Here is a 17403-nt window from a genome sequence, read left to right on the forward strand (position 1 = left end):
CCAAATTTTCGATGCTAGCGTCGCAGAACAAGTGAAATGGCTTTGTAAAATCTGGTTGGCTAAGCGCTGGCGGTTCACTAATAAGAGTTCGCAGTTGTTTAAACAATTCAATTTGTTCTGGAGTTAAACTATATTTTCTATCTTTCTTTAACAGATCAAATAAAGGGGCCGTTAAAGAAGCAAAATCAGGAATAAATCTTCTTCTCCATGACAGGAGTCCAAGAAAAGATCGTAACTTCTTTTTGGTTGTTGGAATAGGGAAGTTTTTAATAGCTTCATTCTGTTTCGGATTAACTTTCACTTCTTCTCCGTTCACGACATGACCTAAAAATAGAATTTCTTTTTGGAAAAATTTACATTTTTTGAAATTCAAAGCGAAGTTACCAAAAGTGAAAATTTTGAATACCTGTTCTAAATGGGTGAAATGATCTGAAAGACTTTTTGAGTAACACAAAATGTCATCGAGATATACTATTATAAAATTTCTTGTGTCAAGCCCAAAGTACGAATTCATCACATTTTGAAAAACACTAGGGCTTGACTTCAGACCCATTGGGAGGACGCACAGAACATATTGACGGCCTAAATATACGAAGCTAGTACATTTATATGAATCCGGATGAAGTTGTACCCCATAGTAACCCATTGTTGCATCCATGGAGCTAAAGATGTTAGCTCCCGCAATCCTTGTAATGATCTCATTAATGGGTTCTACTTGTGACCTCGGAGTAATAACTTTTACGTTTAGAAGCCTTAAATCAATTACCGGCCTAACGCCCCCTGAAGACTTTCGTACACAATGTATGGGGTTCCGGTAACTGCTAGGACTTTCCTTAGCGATGCCTAGTTTTATCCATTTCTGAATCTCTGCCGCGAATTCAGTTTGCATAGATTGAGGAACAGGATAAATTTTACCAACAACCGGTTCATCATCTGTCAATTCAATTCTGTACGGTTCACATTTGATCGGCTTCGGATACTCACAGAAAAGGTGTTTATATTTTAACAATAAACTCATTAATTTAGATTTTGTTTCCTCGTCTAAATCATCACGCTCTTTAATATAATCTTTTAGCTCCTGCTCCGAAATTTCACCATAATCGTTCTTTTCAGTAAATGTAGTAGTTCGTTCTATCGAATGTTTACTGTATATATTTTGACTTAACTGAACCAATAACACTTTTGGATAGGCAATGTCTAACTCCACAAACTCTTGATTATTATTTTGCAAAATCAATTTTTGATTTCCGGTATCTAAAATAACATTAAATTTCCTGAAAAATGGTGCTCCTAGTAACAAATCTGCTTTCATATCCTTTACAACAAATACCGACACATTAAACAAATTATCCTGTATACTTAAAGTTAATTCTATAGATCCTTTTATTGTAAAGCTGTCCTTCCCAGCAAATGCACTTAATTGTATTCTGGACACTGGTCTTAATTTGGCCGATCGAAAAGAATTTTGTATGGTTTGCCAAACATTATAATTTAGGAGACTTACCTCCGATCCAGTATCCAAAATACAATTTAAATTTATTCCCCCTACCTCACAATTCACAGTTGGAGACGGAGAAACTTCTAAATTCTTTATATTATTTTCCTCTTCTTCCTTAATAACAAATCTAGTAAGAAATTTTAGAGGAGTTATCTCTGCTGGTATATCGGAATCTAAATCGTCCTGTTGTAACGGGGAGAGGAGTTCCGATGAGCAGACGCCGTCTCCCCTTAAGGGCGGCTGCTCGAGATGTTTTCCGAGGATTGATTATTTCCAGCCGACAAATAATTAGAATTATTCGAATACATCGCCGCGGCTGAATATGGAGGATGTAAAGACGAAGTCACAGAAGTAATTACGGGTATGGGCATTGGCGAGTTAAACAGAGTAACCGCAGGTTGCGAACTGAAGTTTGGTTTCATCCCATAAATATTAGGAGATAAATATGGTGGTGGTACATTAACACATCCCGCTAATGACACTGGAATAGATCCACCATGCGGACCAGGACCCCAACTTAGTTGTGGAGAACTAAACCGTCTCTGCTCATTCCAGTTCCTGCTGTTACGGTTCCCATTATAATTTCGATTGAATTTAATATTTTGTCTATTATTTCTATTATAACCACCACTAAAACTCCTTCTTTCATCATTCCTACTTGTTTTGATAGGGTCAGTTTGGACAGCATTATCTGTCTTAGTACGCTTGTTTCTATCAACGCCTACCTGCCTAACTGTAGGTCGTTTTATTGACGGTTTTAATAGATTAAAATTTTGCCTTTCCAGATTTGAAGGGTGTCCCTCCATGTCTTCAAGTCTCATGGTTAGTTCTTGAACACTATTCACGGCTCCTAACTTGAAGATCTTTGCTTCTTCAGCAGGTAAACAATCGAGAATCAAATCCTTGAGCTCCTGATCTGATGGAGAACTGACCACGGAATGATAGTTGTCGATTCGGAACCATACGAACTCAGATAATGTAGAGAATTTTGATTTGTCATACCTCAAGGAATAAAGGCGGCGCTTCTGCGCTCTCTCCACTTGCGGAGATATATATTGGAGTTTGAAAAGTCTGACAAAATCTCTGAATGTTCCAATTTGATTTTCTACACTTCTATACCAAGTTTTAGCAGAAAGTTCTAAGCAGTTATTAATAATATACCTTTTATCCTTTTCCCTAAGACGATACATACCCATGGTTTGTAATAAATCTTCTAGAAAGATTCTAGCTGATTTTGTAGTTTTCCCATCGAATTTGGGAAAATGATGTAAATTCCTTAGATATTCTCTCGATTTTCTTTCCGTATCACTGTCAGACGATGTATTTCCCTCTGTACTACTTTCTCGAATTCTTTCGCTTTCAGCCGGGCAACGATTTACTCTTCGCGCTCTACCTCGCCTACACCGAAATCGGCGTTTACGATTTGAACTATTATTATGGTTATTATTGTTTGCTTCTTTTTGGTCAGATACAGACATAGTGGCAACACTGTCACTATGTTCCCTTTCAGTTAGTAAAGACTTTAGTTGAGTTTCATTCTCACTTCCGCTCGAATGTCTCCATGGCTTCGGGTTTCTCGGAGAGGAACCTAACTTCATCCTCCCTTCCCCATTACACCTTTCGTGTCTGTCTAGGCGGTTTGTAAGTTTGTTAATCCGTTCACCTAACTGACAGAATTTTTCATTACACTTTTCAGAATTTCTACGAATAGTAACAGCTGTGTCCCGTTCAAAACCCTCTATTCGCTCAAGCATTTTCTCATTCGTTTCCTTCATAATTTTACAATTTTCTTTCGTCAAATTCAGATTAGAGCTACAATTTTCCTTAAAAGTATCCACCTCTATTCTTAATCTAGACATATTTTCAGTTACAGTACCTAATCTACTATCTACATTTTCAATTACGGTCACAATGCTGTCATTTAGTTCCTTTTCTACATTTACTAAGTTTTCTTTCAACTTTCCTACATCTGCCACGATATTGTCTAAATCTTCCGTACATTTCAATCTAACTTCATTTAAGTTTTCAGTAAACTGAGTTTTTACCAACTGAATATCTGACTTTACGATCGACAACTCATTTGACACTTTAGCATCTAAGTCTAAGATAGAAGATTTCATAGAACTAATGTCTGATTGTACGAGTTTAAAATCTGATTTCATAGAGTCAATATTCAAAATCATTTCAGAGCTCATTTCAGTCTTCACCGACATGATTTCAGTTTTAACGGATGCAATTTCAAAACTCATATTAGTTTTAACAGAGTTCACCTCAGTACTGACTGACTTAAGTTCAGTTTTAACCGTATTCATATCTCTCGATATGCTTTGCTGAAATCCTTCCATCATATTTTTAAGAGTTTCCAATAACTTTTCACCTCCAATTTCCACTTCGGGAACGGATTTTCTAGTCGCCCGTTTAGCTTTTCGTAAAACTCTAGAACTACTCTGAATACTTTCAGGAGCATTAGCATCAAAACCTAAGGTAAGTTCATCCTGACCAGAGACACCACTCTCTTCTGGCAAACTAGTTTCAGTAGCTAACACGTCTTCCATTAATACGCACTTCTGACACAACCAATCGCCATTCTTTTGCTTAATTGTTTCGAGTTCTAATTCAGATAGCTTAATACATGTCACGTGATAATATAGGCTACATTTATCACAACAAACAGATTCGCCACTGTTTGAAATACGTTTAGCACCACAACATACATGAGCCTGTGGCTCGACGTCCATTACGTTGAAATTAATTAACATTTTTTTTACAGATTAATCGCTTATCGCACACACCCAAACTGAAAAGTTAGGAAAAAGGGGTAATATTACGTGGAGTGATATATATTACTTAATAAACATTTAATCTCTCCGCGGAAATAAGCAGCCCACTATAGAAGTTGTATACTTCTAATCCTGAAAATCTGGAGTCGCCAATTTTTGTATTGCTATTTTATTTTAGCTATTATATAATTTTATGCTTCAAAAATCTTTTTTTTAAAAAAAATCGGTGTTTAATTCCAATTTTTTTAATGAAAATGAGATTTATACATGCGCAACGGATCTTCTCAGTAAAAAAATAAAACCGTAAAAAAATCAACAAATAATCCAGGAACTTGTGGTGAAGTCACTCCACGCGAGAGATTCGAATCGAAATTAACATATTTGATATATATATATATATTTAATACAATTAAATACTATATTCCGATGTTTTGACAGTTTATTGTTTAATTCAGTCAACAGACTCCTTCCATAAATCATTTAACATAAACAAACATGTAACATAAGCGCAAGAAAAAAAATCCAATGTATCCAAGAGATAATTCCATAACTGACTTATTTTATCTACGCCTCATACGGCCTCAAGTGTGATTTTATTCCAGTACAATTAGTTATTAAACAGTCAGGCAGGGTTCATATATTATGCTAATTTCGGCGCTTGCATTAAACATTTCAATTGTAAATTCATAATCACCATATTGGTCGACCTCTTAATTAATCATTTCCGACATTTACTTACATCGATATACACATCTTTCATATTAATAACGTACATATTTTCTCTTAACAACTCATTATTACTAAATATCTATATGAATATCTTATACTAAAGAAAAAGAATAATAAAGACAGTGAAATATGATGGCCCCCTCTAAGCTAATCTACACCTAGCCATGAGATGAGGATGATAAGAAAGTAGAAACAAATCCACAACAGTGCAAGCCTTCTCAAGATTACAATATACCGTACATCTATAGACAAGAACCTCTGCCACATTTGCTTTGATTCGAAACGATTGAGAAAATACGTTCGGGTTTGGAACCCAGCTGATAGATAACTTTCATATCCTTCATCACATTCACACGGTTTGAAGAATGAAACTAATTGAGGTAGAGGCCGAGAAAAGGACAGTCTCGTTTAAAAAAAATTGTTATAAGGCAGTTGGAAGTTAAATAGTTCTTAACTACTGTCCTCCAGACTTCAACTGATATTACATCTTGGAAATTAATATAAACAAGAATACGAACAGGATATGGAAATACAATACTAGAACTACGTAAAAAGATTCCCGGTTTAGCGACTTCATAGCTTGAGACGTTAGTAAATGTAAAATCTAGATTTGGAATTTAGAAAGTAATACGACGTACAGGTGTGAATTTAAACTTAAGGAAAAATTATCATATGTTGACTAATATCGAACTCATGGACTTTCTTAGTTCTGCACTAAAGTAATATATGACGTGGAATATAAATTATAGTAAACATGACAAACAATTTTTGTTATTCAACGTATTATCATTATTATGGATTTTTTTATTTGTAAAGGTATCGAACTCGAGACCACTGCTAAACTATTTATCTAGGGACATAAAGGACAAGTTAGAATAAGAAGGTAACATAAGAGGTTTACACTGAATTTAGCTATTTATTTATTATGGAAGCCAAATTAATAAGATATCCCCCTTTTTCTCTTTTCCATTCTGGTGTGTGCGATCAGCGACAAGGTTTAATGACAACACATCATAACCTCTCTATAACCAAAATAAACAACTTGTATTCCCATGATCTATCTTCCAAAACGTACTTGCAAAAGAATTAGTTCATGTCTTATTGAAAAATGTTAATACTTTAATAGTATATTCAATTTGTATCAATCTTTAGCTTTCACATGGATCACTTAGGAGTAAATAACTATCTTTACCTGATCGTCTGGTGAAATTCTATGCTCGACGATTCGTGAATTATCCATTTATTAGCTACTGTTCTGAAATTAATATCTGACATAGATTAATTTTAGAGTATTAACATTCATATCGCCTCTTCTTGCAACACAAACACACGTTCTTACACCTAATTGGTTATTATCATTTCCCGATTACATAATTTAATGATTTCTCGCACACCCATTGGCTAGTAATAACTTCCGGGCTGACTTCCGCTAAGATTCAATCATGTCGTCCTTCCTAATCAATAAATGTAAACCATAATTACAAATAATATATCGAAATTTTAACTTGAACGATTATACTTCATCCAACCAGTAAATATTGTTAAAATTTATGTAAAATGCTCTATAAAACTGAATTTTATAAGAATTATACCCTTTATTTGTACCAAAAGCTATATTTCATATGGAAATATACATGTGTATACTCCTATATACATATGAAAGGAAATTAATACAATAAGTGTTTTTTTTTTTTTATAAGATGATCCATGAGTTCTCATCAGTACACAATTCCATCCCTAATTTCTGCCTAAGTAGTAATATACTATATAATTATCCATAGTTACTTTGTCATAAACAAGGGGGGGGGGTTGAGGGGCACCTTGCCCTATGTCCGTATAAACTTTAATTTATATCCAAGTTTTCTGTCATCTCCAATTAGTGTACAGTAACAGTATTTTTCTTGTTTCAGCCTAATTATCTATAAAAACTGAATAATTAAATGTACAGTAATTTTTATTATCGTTTATGCGGGCACAGTTTAACAATGCGTACGCCCACTTTATGAATATTATTTAATGATACGGCCTACTGTTAAAAGTGGGTCGTAACACATGTTTTATCATCTTCCGGTACTGGCGAAACGAACTATATAAAGGAAATTGGTATACGAATATTAATTGAGCATTCGTACTCGAAACGAATTGTACAATGGAATTGGGGTACATAGATACAGTTTTAAGTACCAATTAAGCACTCGTATCGCCAGTACCAGAGGATTCTGAAACATGGATATTCAGATAGAGCGTAAACTTGTTCCTGTGTAATTCGTTGAACCATTTGCGATAGATCTCATAGTTTTCAAACCAGGTTGTTTTAAAATTTGATATTTCGCATTTTTGACAGTTTATGACTCTAAAAGGAGGCATTATTCAACTCAGGTTCATTGGAACTTTTTTCTTTCATTTGGTATTAGGATTTACTCACAGAGTTTGGTCACCTAATTTCTAAACATATTGTATATTTTTTAATGATGTTATCAGTAACCAACTAGTTTGCGATGTGATGAGCGAGATTGCACGTTACGAGCTGTTCCTGATTTAATTATGGATAAAGCTATCGATGAATTACCAAGATATCGGTGACACTACGAAAAGACCACCGAATACACTCATTAACACAGTAGAAGCAGTATATTCTTATCAATACACCGAAAAAGCAATGACAGCAGTAGTAATTTTATATTTAATATAGTTGACTCATTTATGTTCGATACCTTCGGTTCATTTAGAAACTGTTCAACTTGCAGAGACTTCCTAGACAAAGGGCTTGGATTTACGTAATACCATGTATGTATAGGCTTTACTTCGGTTCCATTAGAAGATATATAGCATAGATGAATGTCCGAAGTACAGGAAGTGTCTATCTTTGGAAATTTTACTGTATCTATAAGCAACGGTTCTGGTGCCGATCGGAGAACAGCTCATGAATAGTAATACATCCTTCGACATTGTAACACATAAGGTAACGTTAGCATGCGTTTAACAAGTAAAACATCATGAGTTTTCTTGACGCTCTCCCGTTTCTTCCGATATTGTCATTCCAAGGATGCTTCAATAAATATCATCTTCTTTATCCTAAATGACTTAATCGTGGGACATTAAAGGCTTCATTTCATTTTTCCACATGCCCGGTCAATATTGCTGCTGATTGATTTCCAGGTAACATCTCTGAATCATGTAAATCATTTTTCCATCTGTGTCAGTGTTCAAAGTTGCTACACCTGTTGTTTTGCCAAATAATATTTGCAACAAAAAGAGAACTAAAAATGTCATGCCTCATTTCGTTAAGTATTTCCTCTACTTAACGCGTCCTAGAGTTGCTTAGGCCTCTTTGAATTCTACAATATTTGAAGTTGTAGCCAACGTAGTTACATTCAACAAATAGTTTGCAACTCTCTAATCATATCTTACAACCAAATTCAGCAATTCAATGTAGTTGCTCTTGCTCACTGACTTGCTACCCTCTCCATATCTTCTATGTTTCAATCCCTGCTTTGCTAAGGAAAACTTCTGGAACTAATCAGACATTCTCTTTTTTCTGTTTTTTTTTTTCGTTTTCATTATGTTTAAACTATTTCATAGTGATATTGATAATCTAGTTGACTATTCACGTCTAATTGAATGTCTTTAAGCAGGACTTGGATAGAGACTATTCACGACATCCACTATTTACACAAAAATGATTACTGGATTCTGAGTCATTCCAAATGCCTTTTCAGTAACAAAATAAACATGATTAATTTGATAAGTTATCACTTGATGAACACCTAGTTAATCGTTTCGTAGAATTATGGTGACTATTTAGAAAATACTTAGTGTAAGATTTTAATTTCGTTTTAAATTGTGCAAGATGAGGAGTAGGCCTGCCATTTAAATTACCCATATATTATCATAAAATCCAGTGAACCAAAAAGACCCAGTACCACTTGATCTACCCATACACTGGATGGTTTATTTATGTGCAAAACGAAATTTTCGAATTAGTGAACCTGGAACAAATATCACTCATCTGTTCTGTTGTCTTTTTGCACAAGTTTAATTAGCAATATGGAAACCATGTCTTCCCAATTTTTATAAAAATAATGATACAATATCACGACGTTATTAAAAAGGAATCATATACGTCGTTATACAAAAGGATGAACAAATTCTTTTATTCTTTAGCAAATTAAAATTACATAAATAAGCTGAACTATATGATGCGCTAAATTCCGCTATGCCCAATTCACTGGTACTAGGATAGGAACAGGTCAAACGCACAGCTTCCTCTGCTTCGTGGCTATGTTCGTGTCTACTTGGTTTCATTCGAAAGGAAACATACCTCTCTCCACCGACAGCAGCGGAGCAGACGACATGGAGCTTGCTTCCAGTAAAGCAGCGAATGGATTTCACCCTCCCCTAGAAAATGCAGGTTTTATAATAATTTAAATCTTACCTAAAGATATACAAAAGGGGAAAACAAGCTGTTCCGTCTGTTCTATGGAGAAGTCGCGACTATCTATAACAGTGTTTCTCAACCTGTGTGCCGCGAATGGGCCGCTGGTGTGCCGCGAGGAAATAAAAACAAAATTATTAATTACATAGCAACCAAATTACAAGACAGGAAAAATGTGTATTTGTATTTCACATTACCATGAACCTCTACAATGGAAAAAAAATACATTAGTACTACACAGATTGTATTTCGAAAACAGAATTTTATTAATATTTAAAAATTGTGACTATATTAACCATGTTAATAAATTATAAGTTTCACACTGTTACTTGTCTGGACATTTTTAATGTTCAAAAAAAAGTATTTATTATCATTGTTATGACCATTATTGCTTCTTTATTGTTATAGGTTATTTCGTAACTTGAAATTTTAAAATCTCATTCTACCCTTTCGACAAAGTAAACACTCATACAAATTACCTCCATCTGTTTTAAAAGTACAAGAGATTTGTTTGTTCGTTTGTTATTTAGTGATCTTCCTTAGTGAAAGGTTGGATACAGTATTCAAAAAGAAAGTGTATTTTTAAAAGCCTGAGTCTTATATTTCATTGGAATTGTTTTCTATTTTTGAATTACAATGAAAAATAAGTATAATGATTTACGATGCGGGAAAACCAGTGATCGAGCTTTCTTCTCTGTGAGAAGGAGGTCAGTAATCAAATCACTGAAAAATATTACGACGGTATTTTCTATTTACTACTCTTACTACTAATAATAATATCTATGAGTGTGCCGCGAGAATTCAAGTTACACCCGTAGTGTGCCGCAAGTTGAAAAAGGTTGGGAAACGCTGGTCTATAAGGTAGCTTAAATTTAAAAACTCTTTTCTCCCTTGATATATTCTAAGAACGCAATATATCTTAATATACAGTATTTATAGCAGTAGATTAGCGATGTATAACAGTAAGTTAATGTTGTCAATTTTTAACTGTTTTAAATACATATACTTAGGAAGAAGAAGGAACAGGACAGAAATTTCGAATTGATGAAATTTATTTTCACGAAAATTATGACAAGGAAACATATCGTAACGATATTGCCTTAGTGAAACTAAAGCGTCGTAATGGAGCAGGGATCATATTTGATCGTTTTGTTCAACCAGCTTGTCTACCCAGCTCAGCAGCGTCCTATAATGAACAAGTTGAGTGCACTGTTTCTGGGTGGGGATCACTTGAAGATAAACGAGATGGTAAGTTCATAATTAAGAAATGTCTTATTAGTTTCTGTGTGGAATATAAAAAAATACATATTAATATGAATTATTATAATTGGTACAAAAAATGTATTGCTTTAATGTTATTACATCAGGAAGTTTTTCGTAATACACGTATTTTAATTTGTTTGCAGAAGCGACAATAAAACAGACGTCCTTGATTTCTTCGGGAATATTTTCAAAGATCTTTGTTGATTGTAATGTGTTTCACCAAGAGATCCATTTGGAGAGAAAATTTTCCGTAGAGTTAAACTGAATGTGATGCAGATGTACGAAATTTTACAAAACTCTTGCTACACTGCGGTTGCTAGGCAATAATACAATTTCAAAAGGCATGACCTTGTTAATAGTTTCCGGACGATCGACGGCTAATGCCTGTCCTGGAACATATATAGGGTGTAGAGTGTTATATGTAAGGTGTTAATGAACTATACCGACAAACTGTAAGATGTGATTTCTCACGTCAAAATAAGAGAAAAAGTTCATATGGACCTGTGGAGAAAAGTGCATAGTTTCAGAGCTAGGGCTGTCCAAAATCGCGAAAAAGTTAATTTTCAAAAGGACCTATTTCAAATTCCAGAAACTGTGGATGTTGATTCTTATCAGCGTAAAGGAAGCCACGCATACGCAATCCAAAAGTGAGTATTTCGTCAATTGTCAATAAGTGTAGAGGGTATTTCATACAGGGTGTAATTCTCAGATATGCTGTCAATTGATTTTCAGATATACCTTGATTTCAAGAGGAGTCCGAAATAGACAGGAGATAAGCCTTGACAACAATGGGCATCCAATGCTTCGGAGGGAAGGCGGAAGTGTTAGGAACCGGCAGCTCCATGTTTCTTTGTGTTCGGAACAACATGTGATGCGATGTATTTCGTCACGGTATATTTCATGTTTTCTTCACTTATAAGCGTGAAAGAAAACATCGCACCGTGAATTTTCCCGAGTACGAGAAACTGTGCTGCTGACGATCCTTAACACTTCCGATATCGCGCAAAAGGATGCCGTGTTCTCTAATATCAAGGCTTACCGTTTGCCTACTTTGGACCTATCATAGTCAGAGCATATCTCAAAATTTGTTTGATGGCATGTCTGGGAATTTCACCCTGCAGGGAACAATCCGTACATCCATTGAACATTAATGAAATATGCATTTTTGGATTGCGTATATGTGACTTCTTTACGCTGATAGGGACCACCATCCACACTCTCGAATTCGAAATAAAGCCTCCCGAAATTGGGCTTTTTCGCGATTTTGGACAGCCCTAGCTTTGAAAATATGCACTTTTCGCTATAGGTCTATATGAACTTTTCCTCTTATTTTGATGTGAGGAATCAGCTCTTAAAGTTTGTCGGTATGGTTCATTAACACCCTTATATATATATATATATATATATATATATATATATATATATATATAGATAGATAGATAGATATAGATATAGATAGATAGATAGATAGATAGATAGATAGATAGATAGATAGATAGATAGATAGATAGATAGATAGATAGATAGATAGATAGATAGATAGATAGATAGATAGATAGATATAGCCATAAGAAGTTTTCAGTAACGAAGGTTGTAGTCAAACTATCAATATACACGAACATGTATATAGTGGAATCCTAATATTATTTTCAATTTAATTCCCTGTTTCCATAATCATGGGAATATTGTATTATATTTCAATAGTTATTATGATTTATGGAAAATGTATAATATAGGATCTAAGAATTGATGCGGAACTTTTACTGCTACATATAATATCAAACTAATGAAGAAACTATGAATGACAAAATAACTAAGTCTTGTTGTTTTCCAGTGTTCTCTTCATTTTTGATGTATACTCGAATTCCACTTATCCCGTTAGAAGTGTGTAAGAGTCCGCAAGTGTATGGATCTAAAATTAAGGAAAACATGTTTTGTGCTGGTTATCTTCAAGGCGGAAAAGATGCCTGCAAAGGGGATTCTGGAGGACCACTCATGTGCCTTGTTAAGGGTAAATATTAATATTACCTATAAATAATAATAATTGTACATATTTCAGTTGTTGTCATGTTCAATTAGAAAATTCTTCAAAGAGGCGTCATTGATTATGCTATAATTGAAATAACTTCTACTTAAGACATTCCAAACAAAATATATGTTATCACATGGCGACATAAATAGAAGGTACATATTAACAACACGGTAGCATTACGCGGAAAGAAAGGTACTGTTTCCTGAAAAAAAAAAAAAAAAAAAAACTACAAGGAAGAAATCTGAAAATTTGAGATGTCGCAGCGTAACAACTTCAATAACTGCTACCATGTTTCTGAATTAGAAGATTAGGCTCTTTGTGATTCATTACGGCAAAAGAGCTCTAAATGTATCCTTAAATAACAAAAAATGAATACACGTAACTGAATTTCGTGTTCTACATAAACCACATTACACTGTATACAGCTTATTAGGAGTGTACGGTATTGAGATTTACATACCGAGTCTCGGTATGGTTTGGTCGAATAATATCAATATACCGAAACACAAAAATATCAATTTACACTGAGATACCCAAACAGAAATACTGAACGAAGTCAAGAATCACAAACGAAAAATGGAATCAATCATGATTCACGAGAAAATAGACGTAATTTTGGCGAATCGCACAACAGGCTAGAAACTATAAACATTGCACAGTTTTGAATAGAAGTACAAGTCTGGAAAGAATTACTTAACCTGTCTGAACTATTATAGTACATCTTAGAAATTTTGTCTATAGTTATGTAGAAAATAAGTTGAGAAATTTAAATGAATGGCAAATTTTGGAATTGTCTATAAGTTTAAAAAAAAAAACTTTGTATGCTGTGAGGGTGAGGGTGACAAGGACCTCGAAATCATGTTTTGTTTATGCCCGGGAGTATGGAGATACAAAAGTCATGCAATATAAGTGAACCATGAACTATCCTTACTTACTGGGACCCCTATTTTCAACTGTATAGAAAGGTTTTAAAGTCTCTCTTACTTCCACTAAACAGGAGGTTAAAAGTTTTAGTAATTAGAACATTTTTTTTTAATTTCAGAGAGAAAATTAAGTTTATAACTTTTAAGTAGTATCCAAAACAATATTTCGGTTAAGTCCGAGGCCTTGAGCCCTCACGAAGGAATGAAGCAAAGACCACGCGGAAAGTAAGGACGAACCATATCTATTTGACCACAAAGAAATATTAACCACCTATCAGCCATCAATCTAAGCGACTGACTTTTGCTCTACTTTTGTGCATTTTACATGAAACCAGATAAATCCCACAACATAAAAATCGGACAAACATTTGTGAATTGTAAATTTTCTCCTTCAAATCCTTTTCTTTTTAGATCATGTTAGTTGAGATATCGCGATGGCAAGAAATTCCTTGATTAAAGTTTTATGATGTTAAACAGATATATTTATTTATAAGCACAGGTGGTAATTTATTAATGTGGTTATGAATATTTCAATGTAATTTATTTTTTAATTCGCTTGTCTTTATAAGCGATCGATCTCGTTTGAATATGTTTCGTTACTAATTTGTCCATGTTCTTGTAAATTTTAGCGTTCCATGTTAAGGGATATAAAGATGTCCAACTTAATGGCAATTGTCACTTGACTTTTACCTCAAAATTATTTTGTAAAGGAGAATAATATATCATATATTACCGGCTTGTAGTTATTAAAACATAAGGTAAAAAGTTTCGATTTTACGTCACACGAAATTCATAATGTCTGTGAGTGTGTATAGAAAGTATTCTTCATATTTCTTTGACTTATTCCCTCCCATCCCCCTTGAAAAGAAACACATTTCGAGCTATATGGCTTCTATATTCATTTGTGTATTGTAAGTGCGTGATGATGAGTAGTTGTCAAGTTGATTGGAGGAGATGCTTATTCCACTTGTTTGAGAAAAGTGCAGGGATAAAAGTGGATCTAAAAAGGTAGGGGGACGCATGACGCCATGCCATCCCCGTGCCTATCTTTGCCCATTGTAACTTTCTTTAGAAAGTGGGAGGACGCCACTGATATTTTGTGGAAGCGGTGGGACGACGTTCCCCTGCGTTCCCCCTCACTTTTACCCCCTGGAAGAGAGTGTTATTTTGTCTTGTTTAACCCTCATGTTAAACAATTTTTAAAGAGTCAGAATTGTGGAAACTTAATCACGGTGGGGAAATTCGCAACATTGAAAGAAAATTTTTGAAAAATATACAAATGCATAGACCTACTCGTTTGCAAGTAAAATTACAAGTTTGCTGTTTAAACTTTCGGTGAAAATCAAATCTTCATCTTAGCTTAAAAGCTTTTTTTTTTTTTTTTTTTTTTAATCATTAACCTTATCTCTCCATTGGCATATACTCCTTTCCCCTTGCTTAATTGAATTTGTCACACAAACAAAAAAAATCTATATATTAATTTGGCTAATTTCTTTCAACAGTGAGATTTTGGAAACAACAAGTCAAGAGAGCAACGTTCATAACTCCTAAAAATATGGACACAAGTCCTAAATTTTAACTTTTCTGCAGTTTAGGACTTGTACAGTACCATCTAGGTCTCCTGCAGTTTAGGACTGGAACTTACGTCATTTAGGATTTATGCTGTTCAGAACTTATTCCGTTTAGGATTTGTGCCATTTAGGACTTGCAATTGTTCCATTCACTTACTTTAGTTCTGAAATTCGCCAGCACCACACAGAACTGCGACAATGTAGTACTTACCACAGTGCTGTTGTGTGCATAGTTAATTCCAACGATAACAGCTTAATACTAAAAGTATTATTATTATTATTATTATTATTATTATTATTATTATTATTATTATTATTATTATTATGTTCTACAGTTACGTATGAATTATATAAGAGCTCCTTCGTGGCTGAGCGGTTGGCACACGCGCCTTTGATTCCCGGCGGGAACTCATGTGGTTTGGATTCCACGTTAATCTGTAGGTCCAAGTCTAATATAGCCTCGCTGCTGAACGGGACGTTAAATTGAAAACCAACTCAACTCGCGAATTATATAAAATGACTTAAGTCATAGTAAGAATGTATTAAGACTTTTTCTACATATAGGTTATTTTAAAATATAAAAGCAGTCAATAAAATTAAAACTGACTTCGCAAAGACGTAGTTAACCCTTTATTTGGCACTGTTGCTCTCAAGCAACATCGCATTCTATTGCGTTATCCGCACAAATTATAACATCAGTGATCATTTAATTGGCATTATTGTTTTCATACAATATTCATATACATGATTTGCGGATTGCTTGTTTAGATATTTCTAAACTTTGTCAGCAGGGGAAAGTCAAATTTAGTATTGTAGAAGCTCTATCTCCTACGTTCCGCGAAAGTTCTTTTTTCACTTTTTTTAAAAAAAAAAATTGTAGTTCCTTGCTCTATAGGAAAATATTTCAAGGAAACTGCTGCTAATTATTGAGAATATTCTTATGATATTTGACCATAATAGGGCAATGCTACTCAGTAGCTACACATAAGACTTATTTTATGGAATGTTGCTTTAAAATAAACATCCTGTATTTTCTAACCAAAGTACAAAAATACTTTTAAAATTACAAAATTATGATCAGGAAGACACGGTTCAACCATAAAAGCAAACTAAATATTTTAATGGTAATGCTATCAATGGTTGCCAATTAAAGGGTTAAGTCTAAAGTCTCAGCTAGAGAGGATAGATTTTCATAAGTCGGATTTATTTGTTAATGGATTGTTTCATCAGGTCTGTGCATCCCTTTACCAGAAAATGAAATGGATAAAACCAACCCTGTGTTGCAAGCTTACACATACATTTAATGTGATAACAAAATGATAATCCAGTAAACCTGCGTGAAAAACAATTCAAATTTGACAAAATGTAGTAGATAGTTTCTTTAGGACTTTCCGGACCAGTTTCTCATGGCCGTCTGGGTATCTCAGGAAATTTGCTGGACCTGTACTGAGTTTGTGAATTAGTTCCCACCAGACAGCAAAGAAGACAGTTCATTTGCACCAAGCTAATAGAAGATAATTAGTAATTTTAGTAATGCTGTGAACTTAAACTCTCTCAATCATTAATATACATTTTGTATTGGATGAATGTTTTTTAAAAAATAATTTTATATTGTAGGTAGATTTACTTTGTATGGAATTACCAGCTGGGGCCATGGCTGTGGAAGACCCAATAAACCAGGGGTGTATATGTGTGTGAGTTGCTATCGGAAATGGATCGAGGAGAAGATAGTTGATTCCATGACATGAATATGTTAATAGCAATCAATTCTTTTATTAAATGTTACTATAAGAGAGCCATTTTTCTAAATTTAATTATGTAATAAATGTTTAAGCATACGACAAGTATATCTTTAGAACACTGAAACAATAAAACTTTTCTATATTGAACCATTTTATTTTTTATTTTTCATTATTGTGCTACATGCGTAATTTATGTGAAGAAAATGTGTATTGTAATATTTGATTAAATATTAATATATTTATATTGTAATACATTTACTACTCTGACATAAATAAATAGACACGAGAAAGATAAAGACGTGATGGTTACCATATAGCATTGCAATAAATGAACAATTCCTGATGATAGATTTAGTACTTGTGGGTCCACTTTTGTACAGCGGGGGACACTTCTAAATGGTACAGCCATATGGAGATTTACGGCTAAGGT

At 34.0% G+C, this 17403-nt stretch overlaps 1 protein-coding gene across 1 annotated transcript in view; it reads left to right on the forward strand.

The window, feature by feature from the left end:
- LOC145667513 (prostasin-like) overlaps positions 1-17120 on the forward strand; it is a 34228-nt gene extending 17108 nt beyond the window's left edge. Inside the window, exons 4-6 of the mRNA XM_081734989.1 lie at positions 10453-10690; positions 12540-12716; positions 16849-17120. Of these exons, the coding sequence (XP_081591115.1) occupies positions 10453-10690; positions 12540-12716; positions 16849-16979 (546 nt within the window). The 3' untranslated portion in view covers positions 16980-17120. The remainder of the gene's footprint in view (positions 1-10452; positions 10691-12539; positions 12717-16848) is intronic.
- Positions 17121-17403: the final 283 nt, after the last annotated feature.

Source organism: Thermobia domestica, chromosome 1, assembly GCF_964235325.1.
Source record: "Thermobia domestica chromosome 1, izTheDome1.hap1.1, whole genome shotgun sequence".
In the NCBI taxonomy this organism is placed as follows: Eukaryota; Metazoa; Arthropoda; class Insecta; order Zygentoma; family Lepismatidae; genus Thermobia; species Thermobia domestica.